At 40.1% G+C, this 25,328-nt stretch overlaps 3 protein-coding genes across 5 annotated transcripts; 2 read left to right on the forward strand and 1 right to left on the reverse strand.

The window, feature by feature from the left end:
• Window positions 1-464: 464 nt before the first annotated feature.
• Window positions 465-16,561, reverse strand: edrf1 (erythroid differentiation regulatory factor 1). 2 transcript variants are annotated; one of them, XM_038737494.1, is made up of 25 exons: window positions 16,020-16,561; window positions 15,520-15,728; window positions 14,405-14,471; window positions 14,193-14,318; window positions 13,925-14,049; window positions 12,873-13,020; window positions 10,756-10,857; window positions 10,320-10,441; window positions 9,807-9,918; window positions 9,447-9,594; window positions 9,222-9,333; window positions 8,682-8,793; window positions 7,414-7,692; window positions 7,225-7,296; window positions 6,994-7,141; window positions 6,623-6,814; window positions 6,028-6,228; window positions 5,581-5,799; window positions 5,035-5,261; window positions 4,709-4,867; window positions 2,720-2,869; window positions 2,022-2,175; window positions 1,804-1,913; window positions 1,505-1,668; window positions 465-1,412 (listed from the first exon to the last, which is right to left on the reverse strand). In XM_038737494.1, exons 1-25 carry the CDS (start codon window positions 16,116-16,118, stop codon window positions 1,250-1,252), a joined length of 3,720 nt encoding a protein of 1,239 aa, XP_038593422.1. In that variant the 5' UTR covers window positions 16,119-16,561; the 3' UTR covers window positions 465-1,249. The 2 variants fall into 2 exon arrangements, with proteins under 2 accessions (XP_038593422.1, XP_038593421.1); XM_038737493.1 differs by having other exon boundaries at window positions 1,798-1,913; window positions 16,020-16,558.
• Window positions 16,562-17,296: 735 nt separating this feature from the next.
• Window positions 17,297-21,343, forward strand: si:ch1073-143l10.2 (uncharacterized protein LOC565165 homolog). 2 transcript variants are annotated; one of them, XM_038737851.1, is made up of 7 exons: window positions 17,297-17,526; window positions 17,609-17,672; window positions 17,787-17,871; window positions 18,113-18,186; window positions 18,454-18,705; window positions 18,783-18,904; window positions 20,046-21,343. In XM_038737851.1, exons 1-7 carry the CDS (start codon window positions 17,439-17,441, stop codon window positions 20,108-20,110), a joined length of 750 nt encoding a protein of 249 aa, XP_038593779.1. In that variant the 5' UTR covers window positions 17,297-17,438; the 3' UTR covers window positions 20,111-21,343. The 2 variants fall into 2 exon arrangements, with proteins under 2 accessions (XP_038593779.1, XP_038593778.1); XM_038737850.1 differs by having other exon boundaries at window positions 17,298-17,526; window positions 20,159-21,343.
• Window positions 21,255-22,777, forward strand: tex36 (testis expressed 36). The gene is made up of 4 exons (XM_038737852.1): window positions 21,255-21,384; window positions 21,470-21,610; window positions 21,749-21,823; window positions 21,917-22,777. Exons 1-4 carry the CDS (start codon window positions 21,334-21,336, stop codon window positions 22,211-22,213), a joined length of 564 nt encoding a protein of 187 aa, XP_038593780.1. The 5' UTR covers window positions 21,255-21,333; the 3' UTR covers window positions 22,214-22,777.
• Window positions 22,778-25,328: the final 2,551 nt, after the last annotated feature.

A 25,328-nucleotide genomic window follows, 5' to 3' on the forward strand; every position in this document is an offset into this window, starting at 1 on the left:
CCAGCCTGATTAATGAGGTGCAGAGATAGTTTGGGCCCGCCTGCAGCTCCATCTGGCTTGGATACAGTTCACTAACAGTGGGTTGACCCAGTTCGCTGACACTGCATTGGAAAATATCACGTCCCCTCTTCAGTGACCCGGGTCTGAGTAGTGCAGCAAGGACCAAAGCCAGAACCCACTTAAAATCTTTTACTCTGAGTTGATTTTTCAAGGCACAACATCTGCACATAATATTATATAATAATATATTTGAGGTCATTTAGTAGAGGATTAAATGTTAGGATGAATAATAGTCTAGTATGTTGTAGTATGATCATACTGTATATTTGTTATCAAAGATCTGATTAAAACCACTTCAACTAAACGTTTAGTAGATGTGGCCTAAGACCACATTAGCATTGTGTGATGCTTTAGGAGAAACGTACAATATCATGAGGGTGACAGAACATCTACAGAAACAATGCATTTAAAATTTTTAAAAAAACTTTTATTTTTTATATCACAGCAAACCATGCTGATAGAAACTTACATTTCTACATACAGCAATGTGGACAAACTAGCCTCTGACTTTGCATTGAATGTTGCCAAGCTATTGCACAATGTTGTTTTGGAAAGTAAATAATGTTGTTTGAACTTGTTTTTAACTTGTCAGCCATCAGTCACACTTCATTCTATTTTATTCACAGCATTCTTGGTGTTATTGAATATCACAAACGCCAAATATATATTAAATTGAATCATCGGTTTTCTAAGCATGTACCAAATAATATATCTAAGCAACTGTGCGTAAAAGTTAAATGTGATTATACCATCTTTGTTTCTTATGTCGTATGTTTTTGTTTATAGAAAAATGAGGCAATCCAGGTGATATTTGGTACAGTCAATAATAAATCCAACGCAAAGAAGCTTTACATATGAAACACAACAGCTTAAGCAATAAGAAAATTAAAATCTTCTGAATTTACAATTATTTTCACAAAATGTACAATTCAAAATCCGGGATGCAAATGTTAGAAAAAGATGATTACTTTGAAAGGCGCAGGAGGTGACGTTAGATTTGAAACTGTAAATACGGTGTTGCCTGAGCATGTGCCTGTTTATAATGGGGTCTGTAAATTGTTGTTTCCTGTCACAGCATTTGAGATGACAGGTATCAAGTCTTCCCTAGAGTAGGGCTTGGATGGCCGGCGAGGTGTAGAGAAGTGGAGTTAAAGTCTTGAGTGTCTTCCTCGCCACGGTCATTTCATTATCACAAATGCGTACCCGTGTTGTCACTTCCTGTTTGCGGGTTCAGCTGCTGCAAGAGCTCTATGTAGAGCATGATACGGCTGAGGAGAGGTGCGTTTTTCTCAGCTCGCAGTAGCTTGGAGTACACATTCTTATAGCTTTTCAACAGCTCCTCATCCTTATTGCTGTAATAAACAAAGATGAGTTAGTCAGGAGTGAAGGTTTCAATGATTTTAGATACTTAAAAATACCATAATGGTTTTAGATTCTTGCTCACCTTGGTTTCCGTTTCATTGTCGTCATCAGTTTGATCAGCTGCAGCAGCAGGAAGGAAAAACTTGGCTCAAACACACCAATTAGCTTCATCACTTCCTGGAGGTTCAGTCCTGAGGTGGGGCCACTGGCCACATCAGCTGATTCAGCAGGGTATGGTTCACTCAACTACAGGACAAGAAGGGAAGAGAAAAGATGTTGTAGGTTACAATGTATGATCTAGAAAAGGGCAACTGAACAACGCTTTGCAAAGATGATAAGCAAGAGAGCATTCCCATCTGCCACTCTGGAACTCACATCTACCTGCTCCTCCAGCAGCTCCTTATGAATCAGCTGGAGAGCGTGGTGAGTTTCTGTCATGATCTCCATTGCTCCAGTCAGGCTCTTGAGCTTAGCCGAGCTGCTGCTCTGACCTGTGGGAAGACAACATGAAACATTATGCCATTATGTTCTCCAATTCAGTTCTTCTCTTAAGACGTCACCGAACATCACATCATTCACCGTGATGAATAGCTACTCACCTGCCATAATAAACTCAGCAAAGGCCACCCTCTCCAGAAGCGTGCGGAGCAGCTCACAGGGAGCATCTCTGAGGCTGTGGAACAAACAGACAGCCTTGCTGTAATGAAGCTCTGCCAGGCTCCGATGCTGCTTCCTCAAGTGTTCATCCCCCACCTGTCACACAATTCGAGCCAGAAACACAGACATCCTTCAGTGTGTATTGTACTGCTGTAAGTATCAAACACAGACATCCCATCACCAATGATTCTGTTCTAGTCAGTGTGTAGTTCATTTTCTTTTTATAGACCAGTGGTACTCAAAGTGGGGTCCGGGGACCCCCAGGGGTCCTTGAGGGGGCAGCCCCAGCAAAAAGGGGAATATTTTATTTTCACTATACTTTCCATCCATAACAAAATGAAAAAAACCGTATGACTATTTCAGTCATGGGTTGCATACACTTTCTGTTATAAAACATACAGAAGAAAAAAATCCTATCAGTGGGGGACCCTGGGACAAAATCAAATGGGGGTCTGTCTAATTTGTCAGTTTAGGGGACCTTGACAAGAAAAAGTTTAAGAATCACTGATAGACAATAACGCATTGTTGTTTTTACATAAACCAAAAAATTATGTGTCAAAAGGTTGAGTTAAGAGACATTTATTATTAGTACAACATATTTAGATTTTATATTATCGTATAATTTTACATAGTTTCCCACCTGGTTGCGGAAGCAGCTGTGGTACATTGAGGCCAGGCGGTGGTGGATGGTAGCAGCTCTGTACTGGTAGAGCGGCTGACGAGCAGACTCAGTCTGCAGGTCACAGTACTTTAGGGACTTCAGCATCGCCTCAGTCACCTCCCGCTCGATCTGGGAAAAAAAACAAAAAAAAAACCACACACGCACTGATGATTTAAGGTTTTATCATATCTACAACCCCCATTCCAATGAAGTTGGGACGTTGTGTAAAACGTAAATACAAACAGAATACAATGATTATCAAATCCTTTTCAACCTATATTCAATTGAATACACCACAAAGACAAGATATTTAATGTTCAAACTGATAAACTTTGTGTTTTGCAAATATTCACTCACAATTTGATGCCTGCAACACATTCCAAAAAAGCTGGGACAGGGGCATGTATACAACTGTGTTACATCACCGTTCTTTTTAACAACACTCATTAAGCGTTTGGGAACTGAGGACACTAATTGTTGAAGCTTTGTAGGTGGAATTCTTTCCCATTCTTGCTTGATGTACAACTTCAGTTTCTTAACAGTCCGGGGTCTCCGTTGTCGTATTTTGCGCTTCATAATGCGCCACACATTTTCAATGGCAGAGAGGTCTGCAGGCAGGCCAGTCTAGTACCTGCACTCTTTTACCACGAAGCCGCGCTGTTGTAACACGTCCAGAATGTGGCTTGGCATTGTCTTGCTGAAATAACAGGGACGTCCCTGAAAAAGATGTTGCTTGGATGGCAGCATATGTTGCTCCAAAACCTGTATGTACCTTTCTGCATTAATGGTACCTTCATAGATGTGCAAGTTACCCATGCCATGGTCACTAACGCACCCCCATACCATCACAGATGCTGGCTTTTGAACTTTGCGCTGATAACAATCTGGATGGTCCTTTTCCTCTTTGGCCTGGAGGACACAACGTCCATAATTTCCAAAAACAATTTGAAACATGGACTCGTCAGACCACAGCACACTTTTCCACTTTGTGTCAGTCCATTTCAGATGAGCTCGGGCCCAGAGAAGCCTGCGGCGTTTCTGGTTGTTGTTGATATATGGCTTTCGCTTTGCATGGTAGAGTTTTAACTTGCACTTGTTGATGTAGCGACGAACTGTGCCACTGAGCCATGTGGTAATATCCTTTACACATTGATGTCGGTTTTTAATGCAGTGCCGTCTGAGGGATTGAAGGTCACGGGCATTCAATGTTGGTTTTTGGCCTTGCCGCTTACGTGCAGAGATTTCTCCAGATTCTCTGAATCTTTTGATGATATTATGGACTGTAGACGATGAAATCCCTAAATTCCTTGCAATTGTACGTTGAGAAACATTGTTCTTAAACTGTTGGGCTATTCTCTCACACAGTTGATCACAAGTGGTGAACCTCGCCCCATCCTTGCTTGTGAATGACTGAGCCTTTCGGGGATGCTCCTTTTATACCCAATCATGACACTCACCTGTTTCCAATTTACCTGTTCACCTGGGGAATGTTCCAAACAGGTGTTTTTTGAGCATTCCTCAACTTTCCCAGTCTTTTGTTGCCCCTGTCCCAGCTTTTTTGGAACGTGTTGCAGGCATCAAAGTGAGTGAATATTTGCAAAACACAATAAAGTTTATCAGTTTGAACATTAAATATCTTGTCTTTGTAGTGTATTAAACAGAATATAGGTTGAAAAGGATTTGCAAATTTTTTATTTTTTTTTATTTATGTTTTTTCACAACGTCCCAACTTTTGGAACTGGGATTGTAGACCTTACTGATGCAAAGCAACTGATTATGCACCCAAATATAGTCATGAGGATTGGGGACTGATTGGACTTTTGGAGGATATGAAGGTTGCCACAGCACATGGGAATGTGCCATTCAGTGGAAAATGCAAGATTATCAAAATGTGAGGAAGAGCTCAAAGTTTGACTTAATTTGGAATATTTATTCACTAGTACGTGAAACATAAGTGTTCAAACCCACCTGCTCCTGCGCCTTCCTGGACAGCGGGGCGAAGTCCTGCAGAAGTGTAGCCAGGGTGAAATAGGTAGTGGACAGCTCCCAGTTTACACTGTCCCACACCGCTGGGTGGCTCTCTCTGCTTGCCAGTGACTTCATAGCCCGCAAGTAGTAGTCTATGGCCTGGGGTAAAAATCACATGAAAAATATTCATATTTAAGAGCATGCTTGGGACGGGTCAGGATGTAGCAAGATGTATAAAAAGATCATTAAGATTGCAACATAACAAATTATTTCTCATTGCTTCAATGTGAATGCTCAGTGCAAACATAACGAGTTTTACATGGCACCTTGTTGTAGTAGAGGGCTTCTTCAGGGGAGAACTCCCCTCTGCTCTGGTCGGCAGAGATGGAACAGTGGGCCTGTGCACAGATTCTCATCAGCCTGCCAGTATTACACAGCAGCAAGGCTGTGTTGGTGCTGTCCCTGATGGCTTCAAAGTCCTTCATGCCTTTCTCAAAGAAGGCAAAACTCTTTTTCCACATCTCTTGCTCTGCTACAGACACCGACTTCTTCACTAGAAGGCGAGGGGGAGGAGGAGAGGGCAGTTAAATAAAACCATATAAGCATAATGGAGCAATACATTTTTATGAATTGTTTTTTAACCCCATAGATTTGCTGTTCCAGGTGCAACTAGATTTTGTTTGTCATTATACTTCCTGTGCAAAGCATGTAAATTTCAACATTACTCATGCAAGTCCAGAAATGCAAATCACATAAATAAATACAGGAGGCTGCATCTATAAATGGAAAGTGTAGTGTTTTCTGTACACACACTATATTGGTGGCTGTAATTAAATATAAAGCTCCATCTGCTGTCTATTAACCCAACGTACCTTCTTTCTCAGTCTGCATGGCTGCAGCCTGGTTCATATAGTAGACTCCCATCTCGTTGCGGATGTTTCCCAGCCTTTTGAGCACCTGAGCCAGCTGATCTGAGGCATGATCTTTCAGAGCCTCAGAGACCAACAGTTCATACGCTGCCTCATAGCACTTACTGCTAACAAACAGCTGGTACTCTGGGTCCATGGCCAGGTCTGTTGCCATGTTAAAGGCTGGCAGGAAGAGATTAAAACCATTGACAAATGGAATGATCCATAATTGAACAGAACAACTTGAAAAGACAAAACATTATAGGACATTTTGGGTAAAGCAAGCACTGACATTTTTGTGAATAAAGTTGGTGGAACTGAAATAGATACACACCAGTTAACAGGCCTTAAAGTGTTTGCTAACACCACACTGTGTGCTTTAAGATTTGTATGCTCTCTTTAGTGATCTACCTTGACAGCTACTCTCTCTGTGCAGACTGTGCAGGATCTCTTGGTCCTCTTTGGTCTGGTAGCTATATTCCTCCAGGTAAGCTGCTCTGTTGTGTGCATTCTGGGCCAACATCAGCTGGATGTCCCCACACAGAGACAGGCCCTGACTGTGAAACTGCAGCACCTGCGGGTGCAGTGTACCGCTCACTGAACAATAGGCATCTGGAAGGAATAATAGAAGAAGGGAAGAGAAAAGAGTAATTGTATTGCTTCATAAAATATTGAAGTAACGTTTGTATCCTGTATGAAGATTAAAAAAAATGTAATTCTTCCACAAAGAAATGTAGTTTTAGTGGTGGACTGGAGTTGTAATTATTTCATTATTAAATATTTATTTTATCAGATAAATATTTAAGCAGCCAAAGGTGGTATTTAATGAAAGTTTCAAAACAGTTTCAGATGTCAGATGTAAGTACTTAAGCCATTATTGTACTCTATTCATATTTAACTTTAACTGAATAAATCAATGTAAAATAACGTAATGTCAACAGAGACAGAGTCAGCAACAGATATTTCCCAACGTTTTCCTGCGTATTACAGAGTTAAATAACCTTACCGTAACACTGCAGAGATAGCTTGATGTAGCGCAAGGCTCGCCCATACTTCAGCAAATTAGTGGCTGCGTCAGACAGGACGTAATAGGCCTTGGAGGCTTTGAGGAAGAGCTGCAGTTTCATCCGGTGCTGCCACGAGCCAGGGATCATCCCTGAGCGTGTTGGGTGCTTCTGGTCCGCCTGCAACGGCCCCGCTGGTAGGGTTGAGAGATAAACAATGCACTTGTAGTAAAATCTTTTCGCAACAATTTGTGTCGTTCATAAGAAAAACACTTGATTTGACCTAGACTGTATGTCATAATGTTTACCTACTTCCTGTTTTATTATACGGTATTATATCAATTATCCTTTGGAATAAGGACTGTAGACTAACCTCGTTCCAGAAGACGAGAGATGCCTGTCTCAGCAGCACAGGCTCCGATTTCACTTCTGTCCTCATATTTGAGAGGAATGGGTGTGTTAGGGTCTGCAGCTGGGAGATCACTCTCCTTCTTGATGGTGCCATCCACTGCCTTCAGCCCCTGTGTAGTGTATTCAGTGATTAGTAATACAGTGGAAGACAAATTTATTGTCACATTATTAGCACTACATCAGGCAGACTTGCCTTTAGTACGTAGCTCAGGACGTGCCTGCATTTCTCCTCCTTGTCTTGAGAAACAGGGAAAGCGCAACTTGGCTGCAGGGATCAAAAAAGGGAAGATTATTCTTTGGTGTTTATATAAAACATATTCATCTGTGTATTTCCACACTGTCCCCTAAGGTTGGTGTAGAAAACATTTAGAGAGGCACTCACTCTGATCTGGTGAGTGGACTTGTATTTCTCCGGGACAGACAGCTCCCCTACAGAGCGGATCACAGCCACAGCTTTACTATCAGGGCTGGAGCAGGAGCTGTAGGAGCCGTTCTCATCGCTGTCCTCTGTCAACTCCGCCTCCTCCTCTTCCTCCTCCCTGTCTTCGTCGCTGTAGCTGTCCTCTGAGCCGCCAGCCCGGAGCGACTCTCCGCAATCTTCTTGGGGAGGCTCATCGAGCTGGAACAGCTCTGACAGCATGTAGTGGGCTGAAGCGATGATCTAAACAGACAGGAGATGGAGATCAGGACTGGAGTCAAGTTCAATCAAATCTAAACTATGGTATTCTCAGATTTAGTCAAGTGGTTTCACTTTTTACTTCCCTGCTGTCTGAGAATAGATAAAAAAAAAAAAAAAACTACTCTTATTTTAAAAGGAAACATTTAATTATGGAACTACGGTAAAACTCCAATTAGTAGCCCGGGCTTTTATTTGCTTAAATCAATGAACTCACCCTGCCCATTTCTGGGACAAGCGTCTATATAGGACAGGCCTTTAATCCCTTTACCTTTAGATATGAATAAATAATACTTTGGTACTCATTGTTTCTGTAAAAGGAACTATTGAATTGTGGAGAATCTAGCCAATTTAATAATGTGTAGCATGTCCATGTTGACAAACCTGTAAAAGTGCTTAGAACTAGCTCAAGCAGGTGAACTGGTCAGCTTCAAGAGGTTTTATACATCCAAATAACTAATAATAACTAAAAAACCAGACCAGGTTTCTAATTGAGACCTGCGTTTAAAACATGTAGCCACACCAGGCCATTTTTGCAGAGCTGACATTCGCACAGCACCTCCTCTCGCTCCCTGTCTCTCTCTCTCTCATGAACACAGCTGTACAAATCTCTCCAACACATCGCTGTGAATTGTCGAGACCCACCTTAAAAATGTTATTAGCAAGCATGTAAGGAGCCTAGCTAATAATAGCTATATTAACGTTAGAATATAGCTGGGTTGTCAAGGTTAGTACGCTGTATATAGCTGGTAGTCAATATCAACTGTATGCACGATTAATTGTGCAGTCCTAGTAACCAATCAGGATGAATGATGATTAATATGGTATTTAAAGAGGGATTCTCCCTCTGTGCTTCTACCCATCATTTTACCTGTGAGGGTCTGGGTTTGATTCCAGTCCAGACAGTTTTGTTCATCTCCTCTTTTTCCAAGTCTTCTCTAACTCTAATTGTGAATTTTCAAATCCATGCTTACCTGGGGATGCCTCTCCTGATCCAGAAGTTTGACACAGTTCAAGAGTAGAGTTCTGATTGTGCCATAGTGCTTTCTGTTTTGCCTCGCCTTCAGCATCAAGTTGCTGGCAACTCTGCACCACAGAACAGAAAATAGATGAGAACTCATTACAATTTTGCCATTCCATTGTTAATTATGTCTGATTTAAGCATAACTCACTTACAAATATTTTATATAAATAAAAGCAGAGTTGAAAATGGCCATGTAAAATGTAAGAGTTTTGAAATAATCTACAAAATAATTATGTTTAAACAGCTAATTTGAGTCCAACTATACATTTATAGATTTGGCCATCTTAATCAAATATTGTAAGCTCATAAAAACACATAAAAATATAATAAAATATTATATTAACTTTCCGTAACATGTCAAAAGCTCTTTTTGGATAGTTTTCTTTTCAGCCCTGGAATTCAATTCCCCAAATGTATTGACTTTCCCAGTTTTCTGCAGGAATCCTGAAGCACAAAGATGCTTCTATCCCGAGTCTTCCCTGACACTCACTTGTATAGTAACACAGCCACAGGAAGAGTGAAGGGATTCTGACATTTCTCTTCTTCAGCCTCCTCACACAGAGTAGTAAGATCATACAGCTTCACAATGTCACTCCCACTAGCTGTGGATTCAAGAAAAAGCATTAGAAAACATCATGATAGACAAGTGCACAGTGAACAGTACAAGTACAGACTTAAGATAAAAACATTCTGTTCACTTCACTTCACCTCCCACCTTTGAACAGCCAGTAGGTGTGACCCTCTTTGGTGCAGTTGGACTTTAGGAAAGAGAGGATGTTCTGGGCGATGTCTTTCACCACCCTCGTGGAGAAAGTCGAGTTCTCCAGATGGGGGATGTCCTCTGTTTTTATCATCTCATATTTCTGCAGGGAAAACAATAAAGGCAAAACTATGAAGAAATGTTTTACTACTTTTTCAATAAAAAGCTGGAAATGCCATTAACAATGACTACAGTACATGTAGCTTATGTTCTACTGTGAAGATTAACTACGGCAATCATCAAACAGATGATGATAATAATAATAATAATAATAATACTTATTGCAATACTGCACTATAGCCAACAGTAGTTTACCTGAACAATTCCATTGACATGAAAGCACATGACAAGCTCTGGGACATTACACATCAGATTGTCAAGCCAGTAGTCAATACCCGTCAGAATGTTGATTGGTTTATTGTTGTCCCTGAAAAACACAGTAAGAAAGTTAGATGTTAGATTAATCAAGAGTAATATAGTGGAACCAATGTGTGATTCTGATGAGGTTGAAGCATCCAAAATTAAATTTCTGGTTCACCTCCTGAGGTCAGAAAAACTAAATTAAAAACTGACCTGCCAAGAACAATTCTTACCATCTATAATCACTTTGCATATTCCATGGACATACTACATGTCACCCTATTATTTTCTATGCTATTATGTGTATAGATTCATTTGTGTTATCTTGCTGACACAGACATCTAACGTAAGCCCCCATCAGAAGGCAACAGAATGATGAAGCGCAATACAATTAAAATTATAGGATCACATTATCATTTTCTCACTAAATCAGATTATGGATGGGAGCAAATGATTAAAAATTCCAACCTGAGTCTCAGACTGACGGCAGGATAGCGACCACCTCCAAAAATGGGCATGTTGGACCCAACCAGCATGTGGATATCCTCAAATGTCCACATGATGTTTCGCACAAAGTCGTTCCTTAAACCCTGTCAAACAAGTGACACATAGTGTTTTTTTTCTGGGTTTTTGACTTTATTAGACAACAACAGCTAAAGAGAGACAGGAAAGGGGGGGGGGGGGGGGGGGGGGGGCACAGAAATGAGATCACATGCAACAAATGGCCTCGGGGTGGAATCATACCCAGGCTGCCGCTATAAGGAGTTTGTACATGGTGCACAAGCTCTAACAGGTGAGTAACCGGGGCACCACATCAAAGTGTATTTAACTGTAACTTACAAATGTACATTAAACATGAGCTACCAACTGTAATAGTATACCATTAGTATAATGTAAGTCTTACCTGACTGTTCTCCCCTTCGTTGAAGAGCATAGGGAGGTTTTGCTCTTTGGGTACAGACGTCACCTGGCCCAGAGCAAACTTGCTGTCCACAGAAACACTTTCCTGCACATTTAAACAGTAGCAATTCTGTCAGTGCAAGCTGACAACACCCAAGAGCCTAATCTAATCTAAAAAAGCTTATTTAAACTACTTATTTTCTTATACATTTCATCTCACTAATTACAGAGAGTTGAGTGAATGGCTGCAGCACGCAGGACTGATTTCTAATCAAGAAGAACTTCACATCAGTTGAAATAACACTCATCTCTCCATTCAATCACAAGTCCGGCTAGCACATCATAGACTACAAAATAACTGTCCCATAGCCAGAATGCTCAGGCATGTGATTGGCAAAGGGCAAAAATGCCGGAAAATATACGGAACCCCCCCCCCGGATCAAACTGGAGGTGGCTCTATTATAAAATATAGATGGTAATGCAGGACTCATGACAATAACTTATTTGGTGGATGTATTGCAGTGGGAATTAAAGACAAGTGTCCAATACACTGTCCCATCGCAACCTCTCTTTAATAATTATTATTTTGTATTCATTTTTACTAAACTTCAACAGCTAAATGTGCAACATGCAACATGAAATAATTGAGTCTATAACTAAATAATATAACTACTAACTTTCAAATTAGTTCAGTTGAAGTTAATAGATTATTTTTAATGAATAAGAGACAACAGCAAAGGTTGTCGCCTGTGTAAGACCTGGTGGCCTAACTGTTAAAGAAACAGTTATATTCTTCAGGAAACTTAGATCAAACAATCAGATCAGTCTCAGTCTATTGATAAACTGTAGGAAAAACATTTCAACTCTGGCAGCGGGCGGGCGTGTGCATGAGACAAGAATGACCGCGACAGTTTCACGGGATCACCGTTACACAGAAGCCGCTGCCATGGTTACCTCGCGGAGTGCTTGTTTGCCTGTCTGTTGATGAGGAGCGCAGAGCGACTCCACAGATCAAAGCCGTCTGAAAAGGCCTTATATAAACCCCCTAACAACCATTCACAATAAATGAATTTATAATTTATTTATATAAGCCAAAACCTTTAACATAAGGACGAATTAAAGCGCAACCATTCATACAACAAAGTGTATATAGGCTATATGATTGATCAATTGACAACAAAGTCAAAGTAAACATTAGACATAGCCTATAACAAGCAATAATCAAAACATACCCAATTTATCCGATCCTTATTGTCAACTCAGTGTTGGGAAAGTTACTCAGAAATAATATTACCTACTAGTTACTTAGCATATAGCCTAGGCTTACTCCTTTTAAAAATCTGAACTTAGCAACTTAGTACTGGATGAAAGAACGCCAGGCTCTCCTGATGAGTCCAAGCATCACTGGCAGTAGCGGCCGGAGTTTTTTTTCTGAGCTTCACGTTGCTGTGTTGCTTTAGCTGATGCTTCAATTAGCCGAAGTATAAATGCAGAACTGTTCGCGGTTGAAAGTTTTTTGCTGGTGGCACAAAGTTTACAACGGATGACAATGGTATTTGCATTGACTGTGACACAATAATGGCAATAATGTTACTTACAGCTGTCGAAAATAGGCTACCTCTCTCTCCATGTTCCCCAGTCTTCCTTTAGTTTTGGCTAACAGCTGACTTAAACAACATAAGGTCCTGTGCTGCTGAGCTGCAGCGCGGTCGCGTTTAGTAGCGCAGCGTTACTTGGATTAGTAACTTTAATAATAAAAACTGTTTTGGAAATAGTAATACGTTACATTACTCTTTAATGGGGAAAGAAATATTACAGTATTACTGCCCAACACGCTACCACTGATGCGCGAGAGCGACTGTGGTATCCACTGTGTAGGTGTGGAATGGGCAGCTGAACGCAGACAAACATCCTTGTTGATACTTGGAAAGGAAGAAAACTTTACACACATCAGCCTGTAAATGTCCTCAAATCCTCTCCATTTCACTCGGCCAGCTCCTGTAACCCCCGCCCTTCTTTTTTTTATTACAGATCTGCATGATTCACATGGGTCAGATTTTCAGGTCGGAAAATACAGAATTCCAGGTTAATCCGGAAAAATCACATCCCTGAATGCTGTACCTCCTTGGGAGCATCTGATTCTTCTGCATCAGACGGTGCGCTGGTGAAGGCGGTGGGCCATGAAGAACTGAACTCCTCCGCCCCGTTCTCCTCCTCCCCTTCATTCAGGTTGTCTGGTACAGGCTCTGCAGCACCATCACCATTTATACTGGAGGGAAACACAGACGTTGTAATGGGATAAGACAGAAAAAGATGTACTGTAAAGAGGTCATATTATGCTCATTTTCAGGGTCAAATTCTTATATTAGGGTTGTACCAGAACAGGTTTACATGGTTTCATTTTCAAAAAACACCATATTTTTGTCATACTGCACACTGCTGCAGTTCCTCTTTTCAGCCTGTGTGTTGAACACTCCACACGTTTTAGCCGTGGAGTGATACATCTTGCCTTTACATGATCTTTGTTAGGAGTTGCACATGTGCAGTTCCTAGTTAGGGACTACTAGCTCATCAGAAGCAGAGTAAGGGGGGTCGTGAGAAGCCGGTAAACACGGCTTCGGTTTAGCTGTATATCCCCTTACCAGCTTAGCAACATGGACCGGAGCAAGAGTTTCAGAGTGGTGAGTTATTAATCTGTAACAAATGCATCTTTCATCCATAAAGTTTTAACTGTGCTCTGCCTCTACATCACGGTAACAACTTTATGATTATTGACTGCCTGGAGGGTAGCTAATGTTTGGAAGGGAGAGGAGAGGCAGTAGAGTCACCGGTGTTGTTGAGGGCTTGTCGGACTAGCCGCTAGATGAGCATTATGATGCGCATTTTGCTGTGACGTCACAGACAACAAAAGGACAAGGCTGGACTACAGATGAGCCGTTTTCAGGCAGTTCAGAGCAGTGTTTTCTGTGGGAGATGGTAACTCCCTTTGGGGTAGACTTTGGGCTTTTTCACTTTGCAAACCTATTACATGCACAAAAAAGGTATATAACTCAATAAAGGAGAGGGAAAAAGCCACAAAGCATAATATGACCTCTTTAAAATTAAGTATAACTTCACTCCAATAAAAAGCCCTACTTGTTTTTTTAATATTTTGATTAATGCCAATTACTCACCTGTAGTAGAGGAACTTTGACAGGATTGCTTTCTGATACCAGTGCTCTTTACTCTTTTTTTTCCTCTGCCACTTCTGATCAATTAGTCGCTGGTAAAACTCTTTTAGCCATGTCCAGTCTCCTGTCTACAACACACATAGCAGGGAGAACACAGTCACTTAAAAACTTACTTAAAAGTTCAAAAAGGAAACATTTAAATACAAAAATCCTCGTAATGGAATAGGGGCTCTCCTTGACTCTAAAAAGTCTGGAATATGCCCTGCTGTACCTGAGAAGATCTCATGAAAAGCTCTTGAATGTCCAGCTCATCCAGAAGCAATGTCCTCCCTACGCGGTGAACGGCCATACTGACATGGGACTTGCTGTAGGGAATTTTCAATAGCTTCTTGATGTTCTGAATGTGACAGAAAGCAATGTTAACATCAGGTGTTATGTGCACAAAAAGAAAGAAATGTTTAGCTTTGCAGCAGCTCCACAGACCTCTGAGTCTGATACCACGTCAACATCATCCCCGATGCAGTCAATGAAATCATAAGCCATCCCAAAACTGCAAAAGAAGAAAAGGCACTTAATCACTACTGAGTTTTTACAAATGGTGATGTGGATTAGGGTCAGGTTGATTAATGATTTACAGAAATTCAATGGCCAGGAAAAGGCTTCCACTGATGAATCAGCATCCATGGCTTACCCATTGAAAACCAAAATATAAATGCAGCTGATTAGGGATTATTAGCGCTTTCAGCAATGCAGCAAGAAGTTATCCAAGGCAGTGGTATAAATGTGAATACAATTAAAGCCTACATAAATCTTATTGAGCCCTCACTGTCCACACTAAAAGGTGTTTAAAGGATAAAATTTTTTTTGAAACATTTGTAAACAGATAAATAATTAAATGCCATATTGTGCATAGTCTTTATTATTCTTTTATAACCTGTATATTTTGTCAATTTCATATATATCTATATCTATATCTATATCTCTATATCTATATAGATATATATATATCTATATCTCTATATAGATATATATAGATATATATATATATATAGATATAGATATAGATATAGATATATATCTCACGCACCTAGCCACCAAAGCAAATTCCATGTAAGTGTAAAAACTACTTGCAAGTTTGTTTTTGAAACAACAAGTTTTGGATTCCGTGCAGTAGATGTCTTCAGCCGGCAGCCTTGACCGGCTGCAATGTATTTCTTTGGGGCAAAATATCCACAAAAAGTGCTTCTTTTTGCCACTGACACTCTCAAAAGTGTTATAGGAGGTGTCTGACAACATAATGGAAAGGATCTCTACAAGTGACTCCCGATGACACCCTTTGTTTGTAACAAGAAACTGACAGCTCAATCAAGGACAATTCTCACTGTGAAACCTCCTAAGAGGCGAGTTGTTTCAGGAAGACGACGGTGGACCACTATGGGAACAGGAAGGTGGCTACGTGGTTTAAAAGACTGCTATCTTCACGTAAAGAACGGAAAGCTTACTGCCTTTAATAAGCAAATACTTCTCTACAAAGAGCAACATAGTTTGACACCACAGTAATAAATCAAGTAACGGTATTTCTAATGAAATTATTATACCTGGAGAAAGGCTTGCTCTTGCTGCTGGACCCTAATATAGTGGTGCCAGCGCTGCCCAGCTGGGGGTTTTCTCTCAGCCAGTTGGCAGGAGGCAGCTTCAGGTCTGTCTTCTCCTGCAGCAAGGCATAGGTGGTAGGAGGTGGGGCAGCAGAGTACTTGACAACAGCGCGGCTCTTTATTTCACTGCTGCCTGTGCATACTGCAGAGTCCTTCAAGATAACAAAAGTAAAACATGCAACCAGGTATCACTGATTGAGGTTGGAGTTGGTTTCAGAGTCTGGTCCTTCTACAAGGACCTTTGGCTATTAAACAGCTTTCATGGTTAATTTGCATCTACAGCTGACTGTGTCTGGTGAATCTGTAAATCTACTATCTTACCATTCCAACTGTAGGATAGGAAGACACATCTATTACCATCTTACATAGAAAACTACCATGTTTGTACAGGAACAGCCCGTGAAATAGCGTCTCTTTGTTCTCTGCTCGGTGTAGTTACTTACATGTTTGCTGCTCTCTCCTGTGCAGGTAGGGCCACTGATTTCTTCCTTTGCATTATCCAAGGGGATCCCAGGCTCTCTGTCCCCAGCTGATGCGCTCATACTGGACACACGTCCGTTCAACCCAGCCAACACTGGCAATTTTTAATAACTACACAACATACCCATGGTTTTGACAACTCATGGACAATGTACACATTAGCTAGACAACAAGCGAGATGCGTCAATTATGTCAATAAAGTTATTCGTGTCACTAGTTTGCTAGCTTGACAAGCTAACTTAGCTCCTCGAAAGAGCAACCCTGACTTAGAGCTGTAAAAAATTTAAAAAAAAAAGTGTAGTCACACAACACGGTTGTTCAATTAAAGCTAAACGACACTCACATGAGAGGCTGTTGTCGCTTTTTTAGCATAAGTAATGTGTAGCCCTTACTTAACTAGCTGAATAAGCCTGCAGCTTCTTCTCTTCTTTACCAGTCAGCCAGTCTGTTGTTGTCAGAGCACAAGTTAGTGCGAGCACCGAGCAAACAACAACTTCCGGTTTCACCGTCCAAAACTTAATATATTTCTTAATTCGACAACCGTAATTAATCCGCATCTTAGAAAAAAAAGACACGATATCCTTTAGCCGTCTCTAACGTAGAATATCAGCTTATGTTACATGAAATATTTCAGCATTCGTGAGTGACTGATGGAGACAAATGTATGAACCGGAAGTACTTTCACAGCTGCCAAATCTTTCTAGAAAGACTGAGTACATTCTGTTCTGTTCTGCTGTATTTTATTTTGAAATCTACTCACATGTTGCCTTCCTATGTGTTGCATGTATTTTGTTTAGTTATTCTTTTACGGACATTTATTGTAGCGAAAAGTATATATATTAAATTTAATTAAAATAAATTAAATTACAAAAAACATATAGAGTAATAGAGGAATTGAAGTATTGAGATATTTTATTGATGAAGAAGTAGCTATATCTGAAAAAAAATCTAAAAATACCCTTTAAAAGGAAAACATTTGCGACACAAAGTAAAGAACAAAAGTAAAAATGCTCATTAAGTGGTTTGTTTGTTTTTGTTTGTAGTTATATGCATAAGCTACAAACAAATAACATAAAGTATTTAGATTTTATAACAAAGTAAGTAGCAGGCTTACCTATACCTGCAGCTCACAAAAGTACAAAAGTGAGAAAGTAGTTATTATTATATTATATTATATAGGCAGTGGATCGGATGAAGGTCAGAGGTTATATAAGGTCAAGCAGCTGACTGACCGAACAGGGAGGAGCTGTGAAACGTTGCTACAGGCAGTTCGTTCCTGTGCTGGTGGCAACGTTTTCGACCTCGCCAAAATCAAATGGGACCTGAAAAATACAGCAACTCCGACGCTTTCGGACATTTAGTATAGCCAAAAGTTTATTACAATGGGAAGCTGGAAGAATCACGTTCGTGCTCGACTGCAACAGAGAGACCAAACTGAGAAAGTCCCATACGCTGGCGTTTTCACAAGCTGTAAGATTGTCCTTTCTCGGTCTTTGCAATAATGATGTCATCACTGTCTTCATCCAAGGACATATGTCTGTTTTATTTCTAGTGTCTCAGTTGGAGGAACGTTTTGAAGTTCGCAAACAAATTTTGGATGAAGTTGAGTTGAAGAGGTTAGAAATGTAGGATTTCACTTCACCCCATATTTGGCCTTACTATTGATCTGGATGCTCAAAGCTTGATTTTTTTGTTTGTTTTAAATCTGTACACTTTGTTTTTATTTCCAGTTTAGAACTAGGTGGGGTTGAAGTTGAGAAAAACACCAGTCTCCTTCAACTCCAACTGAGAGAGAGTGAACATCTGTCAGAAAAGGTGGGTTAAATGAAGAGAAATTCAATGGGAAACACCATAGCATCAGACATTTCAGCAATCATTTAAGCAGTAGCAGTTTGCACAAATATTTGTTCTGATAATCAGAAAGTGAATGAATAGATAGCATTAGGTGCCTTTTAATCTTGTAAAATTATCATTGGCTAAATTACAGCAGGGAAAGACCTTTAAACTTGTGAAATTCACCATTCAATCAAAGGATCTTTGCTTCTTGAATCCCCAGCTGTCTCAGACTGTCTCGGACCTGACCACCGTCCTGTATCTGAAAGAGGCTGAACTGCAGTACTGGCAGTCACGGTAATTCAACTGAGCATAATCCTAAAAGACAAATCAACATTGTTTGCTAAGCCCTCTGGGTGTTTGGGTCATATTTAGACACCTTAGAAAAATGTATTGGCAGGGCCACTAAAACACTGTGATGAAGAAGCATAAATCCCGCTTTAGCCATTTGGTGGATGAATTTAAAATCCAGCATCTTACAGTTTGAAGTAACAATACCACAAGGTGATCAAAGGTACAATCATGTAATACAATATCTGCCATTTCATCTCTTGGCTGTTTCAGTGTGTCCCAATACCATCGAGAGGCTCTTACTCTGGCTAAAGAGAGCAAAACCCTGAAGGCGACCCTTTCAGAATATGAGTTCACCGCAGAGTGTCAATCCAAAGAGTTGGCAGCCGTGCGTTCGGCGCAGAAAGGACTAAAGGAAGAGTTGGCACAGGCTTGGAGAGAGAAAGAAGAACTCTTACAACGATGGATGGAGGAGAAGAGGGAGGAGGCAGACAGGTTGAATAAGTACAACGACACACAGGAAAGGTAAGGGAAGTGACAGTTTGATCTCTCAAAGCTCCAAAATAAGAATGTATAACATAAGGATCCCTGCGTTTCACCAGGTGGCAACGTTTGGCCAAACAGCTGAAGAAGCACCTCCATAGGGAAATGAGAAAAGAGCATGTCCCCATAGTGACGAGCTCTTGGAGTGGTACAACAGAAACGTGTCCATCAGTCATTCAGAGTAAGAATCAGCGTTCTCTTCAAAATGTTAATGCATAATGCAGTAGATACGAGGCTGCCTCTTAATTTAAAACCATTACTTAAGTGCTGCACACAGATCCTTGTAGACACCAATAGCCTTCATGGAGATCATCCTTATGACCCTCTTAATTAACACGGTGTAGTTGATGAGGTCAAGATAAAAAGAGCTCCTTAATGGTGAATAGTTATCGTGATTAACGAAGCACTAATTGCACTGATGAAGGCCCATTTAGCCTTCATCAAATAACTCAGTGGGCTTGTAGAGAAAAATGGCCAAAGTCCGCTCAAAGCTATCAAGTGCCTCATGTACAGTACTGAGGTTATGTTGTGCTCAACCCCAACTGACAGGTCCAACTACCTCAAGGATTCTCTGGCTCTGCAGTTTCAAAGGAGTCATGATGATAATGCATTAAGGCAGCAAAATCTAACCACCTTCACTTTATTATGAAGTTTAAATTGGTACTGGACCTGGACGCAGGAGGCAGCCTTTTTTATGCATTATTTGTGCTTTAACATGATCATCAGGAACAGGCCCTTAGCTAACCCCGATGTCACAATATGTCATGTCCCTGGTGTTTTCTTCTGAGAATTTGGGGGCTATATCAACATGTAGGGTGGGTATTTTGCAGGCTGATTCCTCTTTGTCTAAACTTGATGTACTTTTGACTACTTTCAGGCCAATAAGAAAGGAAAAAAAGAACTACATTGGGAATATGAGTGTTAAATAAAATATACTCGATTGTTAGAAAACTTTTGATTGATTTTCAAAATCAGGAACTACTGTATCAAAGAACAAGTAAAAGTATCTGACCAAGACAGTATTGATTTTTGATACTCCTTGCAACGTCCCGTTTCGGTCAGCATCAACAAAAAAAAGTATCGATGTTAAATGGCCTTCTCTATAAACAACAGAATTTTATACCTGGCAGTTTTGATAAGGCTTTGAAACTACACTTAGACCTTCATTTTGGGACATAAAAGTTACAGAAACTATAATACAACAGTTATAACAGAATACAGTTACAATAAAGTAAAACATGAAAAAGTCAAATAATTAAGGGGAGGTGGTGGTGGCGGGAGTTTGATGACCTTGGTGTATTTCTGTCTACTGTCCTCGCCAGGACCCTCGCATCTAATTGTGCAGAAGGAATGGATGGCACCCTCTTCAGCTGTGTGTTCAGTGTAACCTAAAACATGTAATTCAACCTTTTTGTCGCGCTCATCTTGTCCTCAGGGATCAATAATACAACAGATATACACCGGGCTCTCTTGGACCACAACCATGTCTCAGCTGTGTCAAAAGTGTAATATTCCCATGGGATCCTGCAGATGACAGTTCTAAGCTCAAGGATTACCCCTCTGGTTCCCCCAGTGCTTGTAGTTATAAAATGAATTGCCCATATGAGATGTCAGAACAATGACCATGGAGTTGACCCCCCCCCCCCCCCTTGCAACTTTAAGTGTTATGACAAATGGTTTAACTGTATATGTTTGTTAATGCTCCTAAAAATGTATTTATATTATAGGCTCTAAATATATTGTTTAATTTATACTTTGCTAGAGTTCCTAACTGTATGTTTGCTGCTTTAACTAAAATCACCCCTTTTTTCCCAAGAAATGTCAAGTACACTACAGTTAACCTATCACATGTGCACTTTGTTCTAATTTGACAATTTAGAACAACCTCTGCTCATCTAGTTCATATCATTTAAATTGCAAAGGCTGGTGTTGTTGCTGGCTTAGTTATAGTGACTATTTCAACTTTTAACTCTTGTTTATTTGCAAACTTCCTCAGTTAAAAAAATATTTGAAAATAATTGAATAACCTCGTATAATAATAACCTTACTTTTAAACTCTATTTTAAAATTACTTTTGAATAATTAACATTTCTTATTAAAATATAAAAACCGAATTCTATCCCAGATGTTGTGTTGTAAGTATGTAGTGTTGTTTTTCTATTTCAAGTGTTTAAAAAAATAAAGTCACTTATACTCTAATTTTGTTTGTTTTTAAGTGAACTGCCTCTCTGTCACTTTGTCATCCATCAGAGAAACTGTTCCTGATTGAAAACAAAGTTATGTATGTTATGTTAATTCTTGACCACACTCATTGCAGTCATTTTGGCTTCTGAGGTCCTGAACAAACAAACAAACTGGGTAAAAGACAGGAAAATTCCACATCGTACATTTAAATAATTCATTTGCTGTATTTTAATATTACAGTCACAGTTATCATGTCATGAATATTTTTTTTCTTTTCCTGTCGGAATTCCAGTTCCACATCTCCATGGCAAATTGAGATCACATTTCAGGTTGTTTGTTTGCTGCACGTTTCCATAGTCACCAGTGTTTGCATTAGTTGTTAACTTGGACTGTGTGTGGTGTACTCAGTGGACTTGGACTATTAAAATGGTAAAAGGTGGAAAGCGGTATTCTTCAATGAGCAACGATGGCAAATGGGTAAGAAATCCTTTATTTCATCACATAATCAAATCATTACAGATTGTAACATTCAAACCTGGCTTTTCTTCAATTTTCTTCTCAGTTTGCTCATCCAGTTTTACCAGAAAATGAGACAAGGAATCGTGAGACTTGTACAAGCACTGGGATCATGCTGACTCAGGTTAAACCATCATTGCCTCAGGCTTTCAACTTCAAGCACTATCCAAAATGGAAAACTCAGCAGGTGTGTATCTGCAGTAGGTAATACAGTGTCTGGTGGGGCTACCTATCGAAGCTTTTCTGCAGAGATAGAAAGAGCCTTCTCATTTAATCCAATTACACTGTGTTCAGCAAATTGTTCTTCCAATATGTTTCTTTTCAGGAACCCAGAGAATATCCATTCTCAGACCATGACAACAAGTATGCTTTAAAAGACAACATCTCTATCTTCACTCATGTGAGTATGAAGAGAAATTCAGATCAGATACATCACCACATAACTCCTTGAAAGGAAACCTTATCTTTTCTGTATCCTGTTGGTATATTTCAGGGTGTGGGACGCAGGAAGTGTCTTGAAGAGCACAGACAGCACAACACCCACTTCTGCCTTTGCCATGACGCAGCTGACAGCAGCACTGAAGAGATTGGGGGGAACATCTACCACACTGACTTTGTGGTGAAGCAGGCTGTTAATGTTCCAACCAGCACCAGAAGGTTCCCCCGCAACCACAAGCAGAAGTCTGCAGAGGCAGCTTTGGCACAAGCAGGGGAGCCATTCATGTGGTTTGGACGACACGACTCTGACCCCTCGGAGAACCTGCAAGGGCTGGCACCTTCCAAACCCTAAGATGGTCCTACATTTAGGGCACTAGATGGCATAGCATAGAGAGGGTCCAGCGAACTTTCCGGAGGGTGCTGCTGTCAAATAAAGCATTGAATTAGAAACGTCAGATAGCATTTTCTCTTGTTAGGAGAAGCCTGGAGTATTTTGACAGTTATATTATAGGGAAAATTAGGAACTTTACAAACCAGATTTTATTCCACAACAAATCCAAATAGACTGGAAAGTGGACTGTGAACAATCCACTTAAAGTAAATTATTAGTCAATTATATAATAAGATGTACTGATTATAGATAGATAGATAGATAGATAGATAGATAGATAGATAGATAGATAGATAGATCTATCTATCTATCTATCTATAGATATATATATTAGTTAATTTACTGTGTTTAAGTGGATTTGATGATGCTATTTTGAGACATGTAGTAAATTGTCCTGTATTTAAATATACTTTTATGCACATAATCTGTATGTAGGCTACTTGAAATGTAACGTTAAAAAAAAGTCAGTAAAGTGTCAGTGTCAAATTACTCTTTCAGGTATGTTATTAAAATGGATTAAAGCGACTCTTTTGATTTGGCATTACCCTTATTAATTTGGGATACTCACAAAAGCCAGTGTCAAAAATTAAGCAGCAGAGGCCAATATATCCTAACTTTACTGGACAGTTCTTTATTATCAGTAAGTATCGGAATCGCAGCAAAATATATCTTTTTTTGATTCCACACATTCTTTACCTTGTCTTTGTGCCTACCTTGCACACAATGCAACTCGACCACCCACAGCTCTGTCATTCGGGTGTGTTATGCTACTAGTGGCTAATGCAGCCTGCATGCTAGCATCAAGCAGAGATGAGGTGCAGGCTACAGTAAATGATGATGTAAACTCATCGTTTCCTAACACCACACCACCAGATTCTAATTCATATTGACAATTTTAGTCTTTAAACCCAATTAATGCTACCTCAACTTATGTCACTGAAGGTATTTTATCAGACTTTCCAGAGCCAATTTACATCCCCTTTAATGGTATCTTAATATAGCATTGTCAAGTGCACTTTAATGTAGTCAAGTATATGTTAAATATGTTAAATCTTCCTAAATATATTTATACTAAGCACCATTTTAGTATGTCACAATTAGCACATTTAGCCTAGTGCATTAATCATGAGTGTATTTGAAAGCACACTTAATATACTAACATTAAGTATAATTTAGTGTAGTATTTTACTGTGCGGGCCTTTTTGTAGGTGAGAAAATAAGAGCAAAATAGGAGCAATACACTTTTAGGTAATGGAAGCATCTAAACACAATCATGGATAGTCATGATTTCATTTCTATCAGGGGCCACTGGAGGAGCCCCTTGAGGGACATTTGGGATATTGTGATAAAGAAACATCAGTAGTTCACAGTTTTGCCAGCAGAGGACGGCAGGTGTGCATGGGTAATCAGTAGGCTTGATGATCCACGAGTTGTTCAACAGCCAAGTTGTGTGAGAATATAATAACCAAAACCCCCGTGTATTGTGCATGCTCTGGAGAAAATGTGGGAGGAAATAAAAGAATTCTGCTATTTTTATTCAATGCATATCAACATGAAGACATTAAATTAGAGCATGTGAAATAAATTAAGCTTGATTTGAGTCATAATGCATGGGTTAGTTTCACCCCTGGGGATGAAAGGGATGTGTGTGTGTGTGTGTGTGTGTGTGTGTGCCTTCCATACAAGACAGAAGAAAGCGTGGGAGCGAATAACAGAGAACACTGCTCAGAGAAAAGCACTTAAGAGAAGAGTATCCCCAACATCTCTCTCCAATAGCTGATGTTTTCTCCAGAGTACATTCTGACCAGCTGCTTGCTTTACTGTAAGTACCCACCGGGGAAATAGTTTTTTCTCACAAGCTTTCTTTCAGCAATAGTAATTAGCTGATTCACATGCAGCACTGACCTTGTAAGAGTTTGTTTCACTTTTCAAAGGTGACATCTCATAGTTTTTCATATAGCAAGACAAGAAAGCTGTTAGACATCCATCTGGAACTGCCATCCTTTGTGATTTCACTTTGAGAATGTCGCACACATTGTTGCCTGCAGGTGCACAACTGACACCAAGCTGCAGGGCGAGGGGTTTGTAATGAACATACCTTTGATAAAACAAACAGGTGCACAGATGGGGGGGGGGAGGTTACCAGCTCTATTTTAACCCCATCTTTGCCATGTCACTGAGACAGATGCCTACTGTATATCGTTGCTATACATTTTTGTTTGTCAGATTAAAACAAATTAACCTAAAACACTTGAGTGTTTATTAAAGAAAAACACCTGTGCCTTGTGTTTGACAGTTGGTTCTGTCTGGTCTTGACTGGTTGTCTGCCACCTCTGTCCCTGTGGGTGCAGTTTGCAGACTTCCTTTGGACTTGCTACGACTTGAACAACTCCTCCGCATGGAAGCCACCAACACTTCATAATCAGAAACTCTCATTAGCGCTGTCAGAATAGCAGTAAGGCTTTTAATACTTCACAGGGGAGTGAGAACTCTTAGGAGAGCGCATTGAAATTGTGTGTCAATCATAGTCAGTATGTGGTTGTGTGTACTGGAAGTGCCATGTTAGGCAGGATACGCGTGTTTTATCATGTAGAGGCAAAGCCGTGAGTATATGTAAATACACTTACTTGGTGGAATATCAAGCCTTCTCGCAAGGACAAAAGACACATCTCAGTAAACAAGCATTCAACCACTAAAGCCTTGCACTTCATGAATATTAAATTAGACACTTTGAATCCTACCTCTTTGGTGTTAGGAGGCCCTAGTCTGGATTCTTACCATTTGCTGTGATTTATTCGCAGGTGCATGTGTCTCTTTGATGTGTTGAGTTGAGAGGTTTTGCACCTGTAAGAGAAAAAAAAGCTTTCAAAACAGGAGGTGGATTTGCCAGACAGTCAAAATGACAGCGACAGAAGGAAGATTTGTGTTACCCTGATGCATTGTGTGCGTGTTTTTGTGTGTGTGTGTGCGTGCGTGAGTGTGTGTTCTTTTCAAAAAAGAGGCTGCTGTGCTGTTTTGACATACTCTGTTGTGTGCACAGCCAAATCACTTTTTGTCAAACAAAATCTATCTAAAT

Source organism: Micropterus salmoides, unplaced genomic scaffold, assembly GCF_014851395.1.
Source record: "Micropterus salmoides isolate LMB-PRFRI ecotype aquatic unplaced genomic scaffold, ASM1485139v1 Ms_hic_scaffold_22, whole genome shotgun sequence".
Classification (NCBI taxonomy): domain Eukaryota; kingdom Metazoa; phylum Chordata; class Actinopteri; order Centrarchiformes; family Centrarchidae; genus Micropterus; species Micropterus salmoides.